This window comes from Mus caroli, unplaced genomic scaffold, assembly GCF_978045245.1.
Source record: "Mus caroli unplaced genomic scaffold, Mus_caroli_1 scaffold_8, whole genome shotgun sequence".
In the NCBI taxonomy this organism is placed as follows: domain Eukaryota; kingdom Metazoa; phylum Chordata; class Mammalia; order Rodentia; family Muridae; genus Mus; species Mus caroli.
In genome coordinates this window covers 108,781,720-108,799,228 of record NW_028227263.1, presented here as the reverse complement: position 1 = coordinate 108,799,228, position 17,509 = coordinate 108,781,720, and the positions used below count along the sequence as shown (strand labels likewise).

The 17,509-nt window shown below is 39.3% G+C and overlaps 1 protein-coding gene across 4 annotated transcripts in view; it reads right to left on the bottom strand.

Moving 5' to 3' along the window:
* The window catches only part of Uri1 (URI1 prefoldin like chaperone), a 61,519-nt gene that overhangs the window by 25,319 nt on the left and 18,691 nt on the right, over nucleotides 1–17,509 (bottom strand). For 2 of the 4 annotated variants that reach the window (XM_021168667.2, XM_021168665.2), the window contains exon 2: nucleotides 9,818–9,852. The exons of the other annotated variants lie outside the window; for them this stretch is intronic. Coding sequence is in view for 1 of the 2 variants with exons in the window: in XM_021168665.2 (XP_021024324.1) it covers nucleotides 9,818–9,852 (35 nt within the window). In the remaining variant the exon portion in view is untranslated. The remainder of the gene's footprint in view (nucleotides 1–9,817; nucleotides 9,853–17,509) is intronic. 4 annotated transcript variants of the gene reach the window in all.

Here is a 17,509-nt window from a genome sequence, read left to right as displayed (position 1 = left end):
GAAAACATCAATTTTAGGTGTTTCAGTCTTACTAAAATATAGCAACCAAGAGATAATTACCTAAAATACGGTTTCTTCAAATGGAAAACAAAGCCTAGGTAGAGTTAGAGCAAGCCTCTCAAACCCTCTTACTCCTAGGTTTGTCTTCACTATATTTGACAAAGATTACAGTCAGTACAAGCATCACCCTTTTTCCTGGCTTTCCAGATTGAACCAAGGATTTTATGCCTGCTAGGCAAAGGCTCTACCACTCACTTACATTACCAACCCTCTGTTTATTTTTTCATTTTGAAATTGTCTCACTAAATTGCCCAGGCTGGCCTTGAACCTGTGCTATCCTCCTACCTCAGCCACCTGAGTAGCTGGGCAGAATGGCCTGTGCCACCAAGAGTACCAGCCTTCAATTCTAAACTTCAAGAAGCCTACTTCATACCAAATAGGTTCATGTAATAGTCCTCAAAGAAATAAGAACTATAACCTGATGGGCGTGGTGGCGCACGCCTTTAATCCCAGCACTCGGGAGGCAGAGGCAGGGGGATTTCTGAGTTCGAGGCCAGCCTGGTCTACAAAATAAGTTCCAGGACAGCCAGGGCTACACAGAGAAACCCTGTCTCGAAAAAAACCAAAAACAAAAAACCTATAACCTAACTGAATAGTATGTTTAAAAAACAGAAAACAAGCTTCTTTTGGTCCTTCCTGGCCATGTCTCCATGTCTCTGTGAAACACCTTTAGTTTTAAAAAGGCAGCAGCAATGAAGGTATATAAATAGTCCTAACCTTAAAGCATTAAGATCAGGACAGACCCTATGGGAAATATTTATTTTCATGGAAGTGTAACAAGTCTGAGAGAGCAAGCTAAAGCTAAATGAAGTGTGTGTGTGTGTGTGTGTGTGTGTGTGTGTGTGTGTGTGTGTGTTTTAAAAGATGAAGTATGCCAGTGACTGGCCTCAGAAAGAACAGATTAATGAGTAAGACGGGTGGTATATAATCAAGGCTCACCAGTATACTCCAATTGTTCTGTGTAGGTGAAGATTTTGATAACCGATTATTTAAAGAGATACAGAATAACATGAAAAAATAGTCCACAAATTTAATCTTTCTGTTACTGGAAAACTACTTTTGTAAAGAGGAAGTAAGCACTACATCCCTTGTTCCAAACAAGTGACAGGCTCTCATCTCCACCTTTAAAGGGATGAAATGAAATCTCAGCTTAGAAGAGCAGAATCTTCCAACTGTACGGAAGTAGTGGGAAAACTGGCAGAAAATACTAAGTAGCACTGAACTATCTTCTTGGAGGAAGTCTCCCAACATTTCTTTCCGTTTACCTAACCTGCTACACAAACAAAAAAGCAGAAAACACACATTACTGCAAATACATGGGTTATAATCTATAGCTAAAAGCCAAAGCTAAGAAACAAAACCTAGCGCTTCTGAAATATAGAGGAGTCAACAGAAGCTACTGAATTCATCGTCTCCACTCTAGAACTATCCCAGAAGCACCTAAGAAAGCCTACTCTCAATTCAGTTCACTTCTCTGCAACAGGGCCCTGGGCTATACCAGAGGCCATCACTCAAACCCAGCAGGCCTTTCTAAAATTCACAATCCATCTGCATTAAAGTTCCACTGCCTTGAAGGGTCCCTGGGCCACCTCTAGAATTAAGAAAATAAAGAAAAGTTCAGTTCAGGCATGGTACAAGCAGACAGATTATCACTGCTATAGTAAGAAACGACAGCTTTCTTCAGTGTCTTCCTAAGTCTAGGGAACTTGCCATGCACATTGTTGAAGAAGGAACCACTGTTCTTGCCAACTAGTGGGGAAAGGAATTCTCCTCGTGCAAAACTGGAACACATCTGTATGAATCGGAAGCCTTGGGACCTTTCCTTCCTAAATGGCCACGGCAAAATGCTTAGTGACATCACTTAAATAATTAACATCTACCCAAAAAAATTAAGGCAAAATGGAGATGTATTCCTTTTTATAACTGCATCATTCCTAAGAGCTAGCCGCATCAGAATATGTTGGCAATCAAACACATGATCCTAGTGTTTCATGACTTCATGAATCATCAGAAAACATTAAAAATAATCTAAAAAATAGCCAATAATTTTTCAAAATTAGTTTAACAAGTTATTGAGAGGCAGATCCAACTACCAATCCATTAGATTCCTTCCATTTAACTGAGTACAGTGGCTCCAGCACATGGGACACACAGTGAAGTTGCAAGGGACAATGCATCCCCATGTTGTCTCTACAGCCACCACGTGGACATGTGACCTGAGATTTGTCAATTATCCTAAATGCCTGTTTCTTTATTCATAACTAATACTTTGCTCTAAGAATACAATTAGATGTGAATTAAAAGTAGGAGGATGCTCTAAAATTACATAAAAGCACACTGGTCTTTGAAAGAAATCCCCAAGTTGTCAGTTTACATGTAATTTTTATGCCCTGTTCATTTCCCTGATTTCTTATAACTGATATATGTTCCTGTTACGAGTTAAAGGGAGGAACATATCAGAAAAGAGAAGAATTCTCTCTCAATCTGAATAATTGTACCAGGTTCTACTAAATCTCCTTAATTCGTAGCCTTTGCTGCATCAATTTAGGTTTTCTATACTTTCAAAATCATTTTAGGAAACAATGATCATTATGGCCACCTTGGAGTGGTGATTTTGGCTGCTGTTCCTATGACAAACTGAGAAGAACTCATTTTCTGGAGTTTACAGAGACCTTCATATACTCCCACAGGTCAAAGCTACTACCAGAGTTTAAAAGAGAAAAATAGTGTCAATACTAGTTCTGAATCTACAAAGTATTTAAAAATTCTCAAAATTATCTTTAACTCAAAAGTGAATAAAAACAACTGGAAAAATTCACCATTTGGTTGAGTTAATGTGAATTATTAAAAAATAAACTATAGGGCTGGAGAGATGGCTCAGCGGTTAAGAGCACCAACTGCTCTTCCAAAAGTTCTGAGTTCAATTCCCAGCAACCACATGGTGGCTCACAATCATCTGTAATGGGATCTGATGACCTCTTCTGGTGTGTATGGAAAGAGAAGTGGTGTACTTGTATACATCAAATAAATAAATAAGCCGGGCAGTGGTGGCGCACGGCTTTAATCCCAGCACTCGGGAGGCAGAGGCAGGGGGATTTCTGAGTTCGAAGCCAGCCTGGTCTACAGAGTGAGTTCCAGGACAGCCAGGGCTACACAGAGAAACCCTGTCTCAGGAAACAAAAAACTAAATAAATAAATAAATAAATAAATAAATCACTACATTTTAAAAACTAAGTAAGTAAACTACAAGTATGCCAATCTGTACAGCCTTCATTTTCCTGCACTCAACAGACATTAGTACCCCCACAGAATGTAAAGAATGTTAGAATTGGACTGTCGTGCTTCAAAAGCAGAAGCAGAGCCCTGGACTATGGGGACACAGATGTGTGCCATGCACTGCAGTCCTTACATAGAAACTGTACGAATATTATCAGTACTGTGTGTTGGGTTATTTTTTTTTTGGTAACAGAATTTTTTTTCTTTATTTTTTTTAATTAGGTATTTTCTTATTTTACATTTCAAATGCTATCCCAAAAGTCCCCCATACCCTCCCCCCTTGTTGTTCTTATTTTTAAAGAATACATGAAAAAACAAAAAAACTTCAAGGTGTAAGCTGTGGTTTCTACTGATAAAGAAGAAAAATCCAGACACTCTCTGGACTTAAGCAAGTCCCCAGAAGCTGTAAACCAAAGAACGTAGATGCTGGAAACATATCATCAAAGACAGTATTCCAAAAACTTATAAAGGGGACTGTAAAAAAAATTACTTTTTTGTGTGTATGCATGTCAAGTGACCCACGATCACCTGTTAATAACTCCAGTTCCAGAAGCCCAAGGCCTTCAGAGGCACCAGGCACGCGGGCAATGCACATATACATATGTAGGCACTCACACATAAAATAAAAACCATCTTCTCTAAAAATACTACATACAGAAATCCTCAAACATAATCGCAAAACTAGCGCATAGGACAGGCGGTGTTTGATAACGGCAAAAACAACCACCAGCAAGAGGGAAAAGAAAAGAAAAGAAAAGAAAAGAAAAGAAAAGAAAAGAAAAGAAAAGAAAAGAAGGAAAGGAAAGGAAAGGAAAGGAAAGGAAAGGAAAGGAAAGGAAAGGAAAGGAAAGGAAAGGAAAGGAAAGGAAAGGAAAGGAAAGGAAAGGAAAGGAAAGGAAAGGAAAGGAAAGGAAAGGAAAGGAAAGGAAAGGAAAGGAGAGGGAGGGAGGGAGGGAGGGAGGGAGGGAGGGAGGGAGGGAGGGAGGGAGGAAAGAAAGAAAGAAAGAAAGAAAGAAAGAAAGAAAGAAAGAAAGAAAGAAAGAAAGAAAGAAAGAAAAAGCTAGAGACAAAGTAAGGGATGTGTACGCACTGTGCCCACCCTTCCTCCCCATCATCCCTTGGGGTAGTAACTGCCCAATCCAGTGGCAAAAGCAGATGATATGGCAAGATAATTTTGTGTCTATTCTCTGCTTTACTCAAGGGATGGGGGGGGGGGGGGGGGAATAAAAAAACAAAGAAGGTTCAATACAAAATAGTACCACAAATATAGTCCATTAAATAGGAACTCTGAAAAATTAGCTTCCCAATTTACCAAACACAGAAGAATGAAGCCATCATTGTGAATAAGTATTTCTGCAAATATGTAGATCAGTATTTCAGACAAAATAAATTTCATACATACACATATATGAAGGTTGTAGGAAAACACTTTCAGGTATTCACAGGAATTGTTAGAAATATTCAGTGATACTGGATGGGGCAGCTTATACTTGAAATCTTAGTACTTGGGAAGCTGAGGCAGGAGGATAACTGGGACTCTGAGAGCAGTCTGGGTTCCATGCAAGTCCCACTCCACCTTGGGATACCAGGTAAGGCCCTGTCTTCAAAAAGGGAGAGTGTAAGGGGTCTGCACCCTATAGGAGGAACAACAATATGAACTAACCAGTACCCCCAGAGCTCCTGTCTCTAGCTGCATATGTAGCAGAAAATGGCCTAGTCAGCCATCATTGAGAAGAGAGGCCCCTTGGTCTTGCAAACTTTATATGCCCCAGTACAGTGGAATGCCAGGATCAAGAAGCCCAGTGGGTGGGTAGGGGAGCAGGGTGGGGGGTGGAGGGGAATAGGGAACTTTCGAGATAGCATTTGAAATTTGACATGTATATAAAGAAAATATCTAATAAAAAAAAGGGAGGGTGTTTGTGGGGCACATTCTTCCCTCAACAACAACAGACAAACATATGCTCGTTACAAATATAAATGTATATGTATGTGTGCATACAATACAAGCATATATATGCTGTTTCCCCTTTCCCTAGTAGTAAAGAGGAGTTTTCTCTATTTACATGTTTATATTTCCTATTAAATACTGTGACCATAAACTGTAACAGAAGCTAGTTTCCCCCAATTTTGTATCCACTTTTCTTTTAAAAAGTAACAAATATCAACCATTTGTTTTACAATTTCTTTTTCAAACGCACATGCTCAAGTGTTTTTGAATTTGTCAAACTTTAAGCTACTCTTTCCAATGTTAAACACATGTACAAATAGAATACTGTATTTTCATTTAAGTTGGCTTTGTGTAATTTAATACTAGCTTTCTTCACTACCCAAATCCACTTAGAAGCTTTAAAGAAAACAAGGTGTTTTGTTTGTTAATTGTACGTATGGTGATTGTGCACATGAGTGCAGGTGCCCAAGAAAGCCCAGGGCATTGGATAGCCAACAGCTTCCTGGTGTGCATGCTGGAATCCCAGCTCAGGCCCTCTGCTCTAACCACTGAGCTATCCCTTCCCAGCCCCAAGCAAGCTATTTCTACACCTCCATTGCATATAATTTATAGTTATAAGCAAGACCTCTGTACATATTATCTGACTCTGCCCCATCCATAAGCACTACTTTATTCAAGCCCATAAGCAACACAGAGTAATGAATCTTTCTTGTAAGACCTAGCCAATAGGATCATTCTTTGTTCTACCAACAGATAGCAGTCATTGCTTCCCGTTCTGAATCTGGCTGCCTCTGTAAGTTCCTCTCAACACCAGAATATGGCCTTGCAGCTTTCATGTCATGTAAAAGGAAAGGATGCTAGGAACATGCCACAGAGACAGAGTAGGCAGAGCTAACAGGCCTAGCCCAGGATGCCCTTGAACTTGGGCTGTGGAATCCTGATGGCAGGCCTGTGCTTACCAATGCTAGCCTTAGACTCATTACAAACACTGGGAGTAGACAGATGCAATATTCAAATGAAGCCATTCAAATAAACCACCAGCTGACTGACACTAGGTGATGGGCACCTGTACGCTGACCACCCTGCTCTACTACCTTCTGTTTAAAAAGCTTCATCGCAAGCCTTATTGGAGACAGGCATGCGCAGCTCTAAGAATACGCTGTTAAGGCCAACTCTCTGCCTTATTCTCTGCATGACTGGGCAAGGTGGAATTCTACTCTAAAATTCCAGCACTCTAGGAAGCTGAGGCAGAAGGACTGCCACAAGTTCCAGGCCAGCCTGGGACACAGTGGAAAATAAAACCCAGACAGATAAATAAAATGGCACAGACATAAAACATTCAAAAACATGTACAAAACACCAAGATTTCTATTATTTTTCCTTATTTATGTTACATCTCAACTTTCCAAAAAGATGTAGGATCTAATCTTAGTTCTTGAGTGACAGGCTGAACATGCACTGCAGCCCTGTGAGTCAATGGTAGCAGAACTGTGTGGAAAAAACCTTCAGGTTCTTAGTATAAGTGCTCCAGACTGCAAATGACAAAATGCAAAGGCAGGCCTGTAACTCCAGAAGGTGTACAAGAACTTGGAAAAAAAGACAGATGCAAATAATCCCCCAACATGATAGCTAGCTCTAAGTGGACCAAACAGTAAACCTCATGTTCATATTTAACAAGAAAATAATTGTAAAGCCTGTAACATCTTGTTTTCCTGTGTGAAGTAAAAATAATAGGCACAAAAAGGGTGTTGGTTTGGTTTGGTTTTTTCAAGACAGGGTTTCTCTGTGTAGCTCTGGCTGTCCTAGAACTCATTCTGTAGACCAGGCTGGCCTCAAACTCAGAGATTCGCCTGCCTCTGCCTCCCAAGTGCTAGGATTAAAGGTGTGTGCCACCACTGCCAGACTAAAGAGTTTTATTCATTAAAAAACAAAACAAAACTTAAATCATGGCTAAGCTGAAAATCATTGTTAGTGCTAACAGAATGCTGTATAATTCTTATCTACTAGGTTCAAATATTTCCTTTTTTTTTTCCTCTTATCTAAACAAATACTATTAATTCCTTAGTTCACCAGAGTCCTGGAATTTAACTTTCTAGGTAGGTCTTAAGACAGTTCCAGACTTTCACTCCTATTTTTCTACAAATACTTTTACTTTTTGTCCAACATTAAAAGAAGGGGGGAGGGATGCGTATTCTGAAGTGTGTTGTAGTCTGTTTGTCTCTAAATAAAAGAACCCTTTTAAAACATTAACACTTCTAAGAAAAGAATTGCATCCTTAAAATCATTTATTTAGCTTTTCTTCTTACATTAGCCGATACCCAAAAAGACCAGAGCATACCTAAGCTGCACTTTAGACTGGCTAGTATCAAGAGTCAAAAAATTAAAAGCAACATGCTTTTTTAAATTGTATCTAAAGGCATGCTTAAGAACAGCTCCAATTTCTATTTATTCCAATATGCTGGCCAATTGTACACAATATGCCTTATTTCTCTGCTTAGTCTCACTAGGAGCCCCTCTGTGGCTGGGTCTTTAAGTTGCAAACATCAGCTCAGCCTTGTCCATGGAAGGAGGTCTTCTGTCAGAAGGTGTGAGATGGAAAGATAGCACAATGCCTAACCTCCAGATCCCTACTGCCTGACTTTTTAAAGAAAGTGAACACTTTTGTTTCAATTTCTGAACATAGAAAATGAATCCAGAATTTACTGGTCATTTAGACTCTAGCAACATTATGATACTATGTGCAGATCCTCTTTAAAAAGCAAACAAAATACTGTTTCCTAAATCCTGTCAGAAGTGATTCAGAGCAGAAAAATATTTACTAAGGGAAAAAGAATTGTTATCTTTAACATATAGACAAGGTACAATAAACTTTAAATTACTCTACAGGCACATGTGCCCGCAGCCTTCTGTAGTTTAGAAGCCTTTTTTTAGCACACTGGAAGTGAGACTGAGAGTCTGAGGCTGCTCTGCCATCAGAATTCTGCCTGTTATTACTCTCAAAACCTGTACACAGTGGTGCTGTTTATAAATAAAATAGTGGAGATAAAACAACCACAGACTTCACCTTCACTCATTCGACACAAGTGCCTATTCTGTGCCAAACACGGAAGGAAAGCCTTCGTGGACAAAGATAAAAACATGTTTATTATCCTCAAGAACTCTCTCTACCAGAGGATGGATCTCACTAAGCCACCTAGAAGCAAGCTGTTGGTTCCAGGTTCGTGTATGCTGAGGTCTGTTCAGAGTGAATTCGTCCTCTATTTCCTAAACCTGTTACCAAAAACAAGGCGCACATGTCCACAGAATGAAATTGCCTCTAAGGGTTACTCATAAATAAGTCACTTTGGCCAAACCTACAAAAGAAAAGCCTTCTCTGGCCAAGGCCTTGCACACACTTCACATTTTAAGCTGAATTGAATACATAGTGCAAAGTGAACAGTCCATTATGGAAATGCTGACAGACCTACACCACCAGTGGATGCAATTACAATGCTGCATTTATTGAAAATTAATGAAATCCTGGATTTTTATTTATAAAGTGGGTATTATTAGTTTTAGATTGGTTTCTGCAAGCCAATAGTCCAAATTGAATAAGATGATGGGTACAGATGCACTGATCTTCACTCTTATCCATTGCTTGCAGCCTATGTGCATTTAAACCAAAAACATTTGATATACACTAACTATAAATTATTTCCTTGGAGATCTCTCAGGCATGAAGAAAATGCCTTTTAAAATAAATTTAAAATATTATATGCTTGATGGTGTATAACCGAAGGTTTAATCTCCCCGCTAAAGGGGCAGTTATGACGATTTTGCAATAACCCTGCAGACAATAATCAGGACAGCTCCTGTTGTTCTCTCAGTAAAATCTTCGTAAACACAGCATGGATAGACTGTAATTTGATATCTGTAAGATCAACAGCCATACCTCATGACAACTCCTAATATAAGATTTTATTCACCATTAAATTGAGCGTTTTCCTTAGAAGCGATAGAAGAGAAAGCACATTATTTACCAGGCATTGTCCTATTAACTATAGATTAGCACATCAAAACAGACATGCTTTCTTTCTGTCTTTAAAAAGAGTGCAGGCCATAAAGCAGGCTCTAAACTGCAGATTGATCAGCTTTTTCAAACTTGGAAAAATCTATCTGTGCCCTATTTCCAACATTCTTTTTTTGAACAATTGATTCCAATTATTTTCTACTACAAACATTAAGAAATATCCTCAGAGTTGTTTTTAAAGTCTCAGTTTCTGCTTCAAAATTAGAGTATTACTATTCAATTTTTTTAAATTAAAAGGTGGTAAAACTTTAGAGAATTGATAAATCTATAACTCAGAGAAGGGTTAAAGACGATGTAAATTAGTACCAAAGGCATTCAAAATGGAGATCGCCAAACTTCTGTTGCTGCTGTCTGGTTCTCTCCCCCACACATGCACACACCCACCAACCCCAGGACACATCATTATTTAAATACAAGTGACTTCCTCCATATTTCAGAATTATAATAAAGCGTCTTTCACTCACCAATGCTGGATTTTCTCTTGGCAGTTAGTGACCACCTGTCATGAAAACAGACAACTGCTCATGAAAACACAAGGCTAGATACAGAGATAGAAAATCAGCCAGAAAACTACAACAGTGTCTTAACAGATTCACTAACATCCCCGTGTACATTTTTATTTGTCAAGAGGTACAGAGATGGGGATGTTGGTTTTTAAGCAGTGCACTTTATCACAGCCCTCTAACGCAGGCTGATAACTGCACAACAAATTACAGCTTTCCAATTCAGACTTTGGTACAAAACCTGCTTCATAACTATTAGGTGACATATGATATAAGATAACTAGCATTTTGTACAATCTACAGACCATTTTCAATGTTACATATTTTCTAGAACACACAAATATTATAAATAACAAGAAACCAATGCAACATCCACGGCTCAGCAGGAAAAAAAATGACAGTAGTGAAAATATTTTATTTTGTCAGCTTATCTCCAAATGTTTTCACCTGTGATTTTTATTCTGATGTATTAAAAATGAACTTATTTTTCTACTATGTTTTCAAGAAGAAATACTTGGGATAACAGGATGCTCTGAACAGCTCATTTCCCCCACCAGTAAATTACAATAAAATTATATATACTTGACAGCTAGTCTAAGCTGTTTATAATACTATAAGAATGGAATTAAACATAAAGGTTACTTGCTTTCCTTTAAGATATTCCAGTAAATTATCAAATACTAAAAAACAAAACTGTCTTATTGGCAAAGAAAAAATATGATTAAAAAATAACACAATTAAATTAACTTTATTTCACAAACTGCTAAATCACCTATTTTTAAAAAAAAATGTTAAATACTAGAGTGCCATTTTAGAGACAGAGAAACTAAGGCACAAAAGGTAGAATGAAGACAGCAGCATGGCCTGGTTGCAGCTCCAACTCCAGGCTTTCAGAGTCAATATCCTTGTATACGCAAAATGTTTCACTCCAAAAAAAAAAAAAAATCACAATTTTTTAAGGGTAGTCACTTAATTCCTCTATTAAAGCATTTAATTCCTGAAATAAATGTCCTCGCTTTTGGACATTTTAAATACTAAGGCAACAATCCTGAGTCAAAATACATGCTGTAATCAGATACCCAGCCACACTGCACATTAACTCAGCATAAGACGTCCCTACCGAATGAAGATCTACAGTCAGTATCAATCACACAGCAACACTTAATAACAGTGGCAATATGAAATAGAGCACTGACTTAACATCTGGAAGATTCCACTAAAGCCACATCGGTCCATCTCACTGTTTCTGATCAGGCAGTAATTATAAAACACAAACAAAATTGAATGTAAATTAAAAAACAAAAACAAATCCTTGCAAAAAACCATTTTTTTAAAAGTTTCTTTTTAAAGATCCCATTAAGATGAGACCCAAAAACAGTGAGGGTGTTTCCAGTCCTAGCACGAGTGTTTCCAAGCATGAAGAGAGCCAAAAGCACAGGGAAAAAAACCCCTGCAACCCGTGAGAGCAGAGTGTTCATTAACCTCTACATGATAATCCTTTCGTAGCTGCATATTAACTAGTTACATATTCATAATCATTTACATTATTTAAAGGACCTACGATGAAATTTTCTAGGCTATATCCATTAGTGATGGTGTTAAAGGTTATGGAAGATAGTCTACTTAATGTTTCCAGGAAGCCTTTTTAATTAGTAAATATGTAAATTTGGCACACATGCTTTTCATGTTTAAAAACAAGCCACTGGTAGCATGGCATGTGTTCTTGCCATCACCCACACAGCTCCTCTGCCTGGTTCTGGTCACACTTCCCGTCTCCCTAAGCAGATATTCAAAGACAGACCAGCAACAAAACTCCATTTCATAATGAACACAGGACACCCTCACTACCAAAGTACTGCTGTACGTGTAGAGTCTTTCTGAGTTCCACATTAGCAACACCAGATGCACTGCACAAACACAAGGAGGACCCTGGAGACCAGAGGAAAGCTTTCAAAGGAGGCAGATGCAGAAGTGCATGGAATTACTGGGTAGTGAGACTCTTACGGCCAAGTTTAAATACCTGTAAGCATCTTTTTAAAATACACAAACACAAAAATATTAAATGTTATATTTTGAGATGTTTTTAATTTAACTGCCAAAAGAAAAAAATCTAAATTGGAGAAAATCCATATTCAAAGCTGAATGTACCTGAGTTTTAAAAACTGACTTTTCTGTGACGGTAACACCAACTTAATTTCTCCTGCCAGGGAACTCATGCTAATTTCTTAAAATATTAAATGAATGATCATAAGATAGGGATCTGATTCTATAGACAAGTCACCAAAAACAAGCAAACAACAAAAGGTATTTTCATCTTTTTGTTGACCTCCACAAAAGTAAGGTCCCTATGGAAGAACTGACGCCAGCTGTTTTGTTTTTTAAATATTAAGTGCCCAAATTTATAAATATATCTAAAACGTCACTGTAATAAAAAGTTACTTGGTAGAACAGTACTACTAAAATAGTTAGCCTAGGAAACTCTTTAATAACTACACATGTATAAATATGTGCTTATACAGTACCAATAAGGCCACAGTAAAGAAAAGGGAGGCTGACCTGACCCACCAGTTTAAACAAATTATCATTAACAACCCAATCGGTACATAGTCATCTGTACACTTAGGTACACGCCTAAGATTTATAACAAGATTTCGTATGACAGTCCATTCAAACACTCCAATGACATAGGTCTTAACCTCTCTGTAAGGAAAGGAAGCCTGGAAGTAGCCACATGAAATCACTTTAAACTACAGCTACCCGACCCCAAGCCTCCATCCCCTGGACAAGCCTGCCTCCAGCCTGGCAGAGTGTAATGGTGCAAGAAGGGCTGCTGCATCTGCAGTCACTATGCCACTTCTCCACGTCCTCCTCAGCACAGCACTCACACATTCTGTTATAAAGTGTAAGGCCATGAAACTGTGCAAAACAAAACAAAACAAAATATGGTTCTCCTCAGAAATTACTTTTTAGATGTTACTTATAAAGGAATGAAGGTTTAACATGCAGTGAGTGAGCTGAGTGCTCCTGTGCTTATTTGTGTTTGTGCTATTTATTTTGATAATGGACCACAAGGGGGCATCAACCCATTCACTCTCCAAGCACAGTAAAGTAGCAGGGCAGAGTTGGACTGACAGGGTGCACCTGCAGTTACCTGCAAGTCTAACCTCCCATCCTTCTCTCAGGAAGGCTTTACTTCACTTCTAACACTGCTTATGCTCCCCACAACCACAGAGCTTTCCTACTCAGGTAAAGGCATGAGAGCAGTCTGGGAGTAACTCTACAAGCTGTCTAAATTCATGAGGTCAGCTTCTCTCGCTGGACTGCCAGTTTCAAGACATATCTTGCAAATAAGTTGCTCAGTCACCACTGCACTGGAGATGTCTCAGCAGTTAAGACTACTGGCTGCTCTCCCAAAAGACCTGGGTTCTAATTCCAGCACCAACAAGGCAGTTCACAACTGTCTGTAATTATAGTTTGTAATGCCATCAGACAGACATAAATACAGGCCAAAAAAATGCATATGAAATAAAAATAAATCAATTCCACTTTCGACATGTCCCGGAGTGAGACTACCACCAGCTCTCTAAGTCTAGTTACAGCACAGCACTTCTTAAAATACTTCAGTGTTAATTTTAGCTCAGATAAAGTAAAAGGGAGTAAGGGTTAACCTTAATTTTAGCACAGTTCTCTAACCCGGGACTGGGAGAGATCCCCCTTTCCTCTTCCTCTGATGCCTGCATCACTCCCTCACTTCTTTACCCTCTTATTAGGGCTCCTTTCCCTCTTATGATGGGTCACTCACAATCCCAAGTGTTTGGCTAACACACACCTTCTATGGTAAACTTTGTGAATGGTACATGTACAATCTGTGGCATTTCTAAGGATGAAGACATTTTCCTAGGATTCTTTAAATTAGGCATGCAGGAAAACTCCACTACCAGGGGTAGAGGTCACATCCACAGAGGCTGTGCGTGCACAACAATCCTTTACAACAAGTGTGGCTCACCTGGTGGTGGTGGCCTCCCAGCACTTGGGAGGCAGAGGCAGGCAGATCTCTTGAGCTTGAGGCCAGCCTTAACTACAGAGCAAGTTCCAGGACACAGGAAAATCCTATCTCAAAAAAATAAATAAATAAATAAATAAATAAAGTGTGGCTCTATTACCACAAGCCAAAAGTTTCAGAAATAGATTTTATTCACACTTAGAGTTTGGTGTGTTTTAGGGCATACAGATCTAACTTGGTAGAACATTTGGTAGAATGGGGCCCGAGGTGCAGTCACCAGCCCAACAATGAGGACACACACCTGTAATCCCAGCACTGGGAAGAAGAAAATCAGAAATTCAAGGTCATCTTCAGCTATAACTAATCTTTTATACATAAGACCCTGTCTCCAAAACAGAAAAGAATTGGATACATTTTAGTACTCAGTACATATACCCTGTTATGGAATAGTCCTATAAATAAATGAAGCCTGATTATTGGGTGGCCCATTATGTCAACGTGTGGTCATTTCACAGGTAACTTTGTTCTCAGTACTTGACAGGTTTTATGACTACAGAGGGTTAAACTATCCTTCTGCATCGGAGGGCTGCCTGGACAGCTTGCAGACCTACTGTTTGACTAGAAACATCAGTCATTTCCTGTCCACTTGCATCCCTTCCTCTGGGAATACTACTCTGTTTCCACTAAGAAGAGACCCTTGCAGCACTCCATGCCCGCGGCAACCCAACCCAACTGATCCATTCTGGATGTAAGGACCAAGGCACTCAGGAGGGATGAGGAGCTTCACAAGCAGGAGCTGTCTGAGACAGCTGGACACAAAAATGTGCACGCAAGCAAAACTAACTTCCCCTCCTATCCACCACCCCCCAACAGTCAATTCTTGGAGAAATTCCTTTCAAGCATTTCTGTGGTTTACAATTGACTTAAGCCAGTGTAGTGAAACTTGTCACACAGACTAGGATAACAACACTCATAAAAAACAACTTATTACGCAGGAATACAAATAGTTAAAACAAAAGGGGGAGGGTCACTCACTAGTAATACAAAAACAAAACTAATTCTGAAATTTCATTCTGCACTTAAAGATACACTACTGTCAGTCAGACTATAGGAATATTAAGCTCAAAACTCACTGAAACCTGGAAACACCAGATAAGTAAAAAATAAATAAAAAAGGAATCATACTTTTTTTTTTTTTTTTTTTTTTTTTTTTTTTGGTTTTTCAAGACAGGGTTTTTCTGTATAGCCCAGGCTATCCTGGAACTCACTTTGTAGATCAGGCTGGCCTCTAACTCAGAAATCCACCTGCCTCTGCCTCCACAGTGCTGGGATTAAAGGCGTGTGCCACCACCGCCCGGCTGGAATCATACTTTTACAGGCAGCCAAGAGTTGTCAAAGTAACAGAAAGGGGAATAGGAATTTAGAGAGAACTAGGAAAAAAGAGCTGACCTCCAAAGCTGTGGTTTCTCAAGCAATTCTGTGCCTAGACTGAGCATTATGGCAGGCCCTAAGCAGACAACCATAGCTGAAGAAAGCAGCAGACAGGATAATCTGACAACACAGAAAACCGAAATGAGCCCTGAGAGTATATATGACTAGTTTCTATCCAAAGACACCTGTCAAATTCTAAAGCTAAAAAGGCCAAAAAGCTAGACCAAAACTCCGGGAGGAGGTTGGAATAAAACAAATACTATATAGAGTCCAGAAGCTTCCAAAAACTATGAACAAGTTGTACTCTCAGACAAAGTCCAGAAAGAACCAGAACTAGCAGAGCTCACTAATGGAGGCACTTGGCCCTCACTCCATTCAGCACCTGCCAGAAGGAGGCTGACCTTGGCTGGCACACACCCTGTCTACCTAAAGGCAGGTGAGGCCTCTCCCAGAAGAAGACACCTTCAGACACATTTACCATCCCTGCGTTTAACCCAAAATGACTATACAATCTGGACACTGGTGTTAATAAACTAGACCACTGAAATTACAATGCACAGGTATAAGAGGATACAAGAAAAGATACGAAAAGAAACCTCTTTTTAAAAAAGAAAGATTTTTTTTTAATGAAAATGCTTTGGCTGTGGCTCTAGCTCAGTGGCAGAACACCTGCCAAGCAAGTGCAAAGCCCTAAATTCATTAACCAGACAGAAAAAGAAGGAAAAGAGGGAGGGAGGGAGTCAGAAAGAAGAAAAAAACCATACAACTGAAGTTTCTAAAATTACCACAGCCAATATTAAACAGACACTAAGCACAGCATAAGTCAGTATTTCTGAGCATCTGGGCACAGCAGTGTGGTTAGAATGCTGGGTGTAGCTCGAGGTGCAAGGCAGAGAGATGGCATATAGCCTTCAAAGAAGCAGCAAAGGTTATAGAGCATAAAATGCCACACAGTGGAAGACAACAGAGTAGAATCTTGAAGTCTTGAAACAAGTAACTGACTAATCCATCATTACTACAGCCACAGCAAACACATCCTCCAACATGAAAGAAAAAATGAAAAGATTTTCAACAGATGACTGAGAATTCCACAGCAGATTTTCATTCTTCATTAAAAGAAATAGAGACAGGCTTTCTTCAGCAGCACACATGCAGAAAGAACTCCAGAGCAGCTGCGACAGTGCAGGTCACAGGGGTGAGTGTCAAGATGAGTACCAGCCATGTACAACAACTAAATACAGCATTACAACAAGCAAAATATACACCATCAAAATGTACTGAAGCAATAATCAAGATGTGGATAGGAGCCAAGGAAGCCTTGCACCTTTAATGCCTGCACTCAGAAGGCAGAGGCAGGTGGATCTCTTCAGAGTTCTAGGCCAGTCAGAACTATATAGTGAAACCCAATCTCAATCAGTAAATCAATCAATCAATGAGGAGGAGAAGGAGGGGGAAAGAAAGAAAAGACAAACGGCTGAGTAAATGAATGCATGCTGAACCTGGGTGGTACAAGCATAGTATAAATTTGCAGCACACTGAGTGTTAAGATACACACAGTATAGTACACATGTAGTTCAATAATTTATCATAAAGACGTTAATGAGCAGAAGTAACAATAATGTTAGGTTTGGTTAATCCAACAACAGACAAAAAGGAGGGAACTGGCAGAGAAACAACAATGACAGTGAGATGCCACTTCACACATAACAGGCTGGCCATCATTTAAAACACAAACTGGAAAATAGCGAGTATTCTTTGTAGAGAGAAGCTGGAGCCACTGCGAACTCTGCTGGGATGGAAGGATGTACAGTCATGCAGAGGTAGACAGTCATGCAGCAGCTCCTCAAACACTAAACACGCACTTTATGACCTAGCGTTTTAACCTGACTACACCCAAAGCACTCAAAGCAAACAGCATAAATTTTGCACACATGCATGTCTACAGTAGCATTATTCATAGCCTTCAAAATGAAGGCAATGTGTCCACTTACAGATAACTATTGTATAATACAACTTTAATACACTTGAATGCAATAAAATATTACTTACCCTTAAAAAGGAATAATTCTAGACCTGGGTGGCAGTGATATGCTGAGGCAGGAGCATGAGTCCCAGGCTATTCTAACACACACACAGAACAAGCCTGATTGGGGAATTGCCTCCTCAGATCCTGTTTTAAAACCCAGACACGACCGGAATGTTGGTTCAATGGGTAAAAG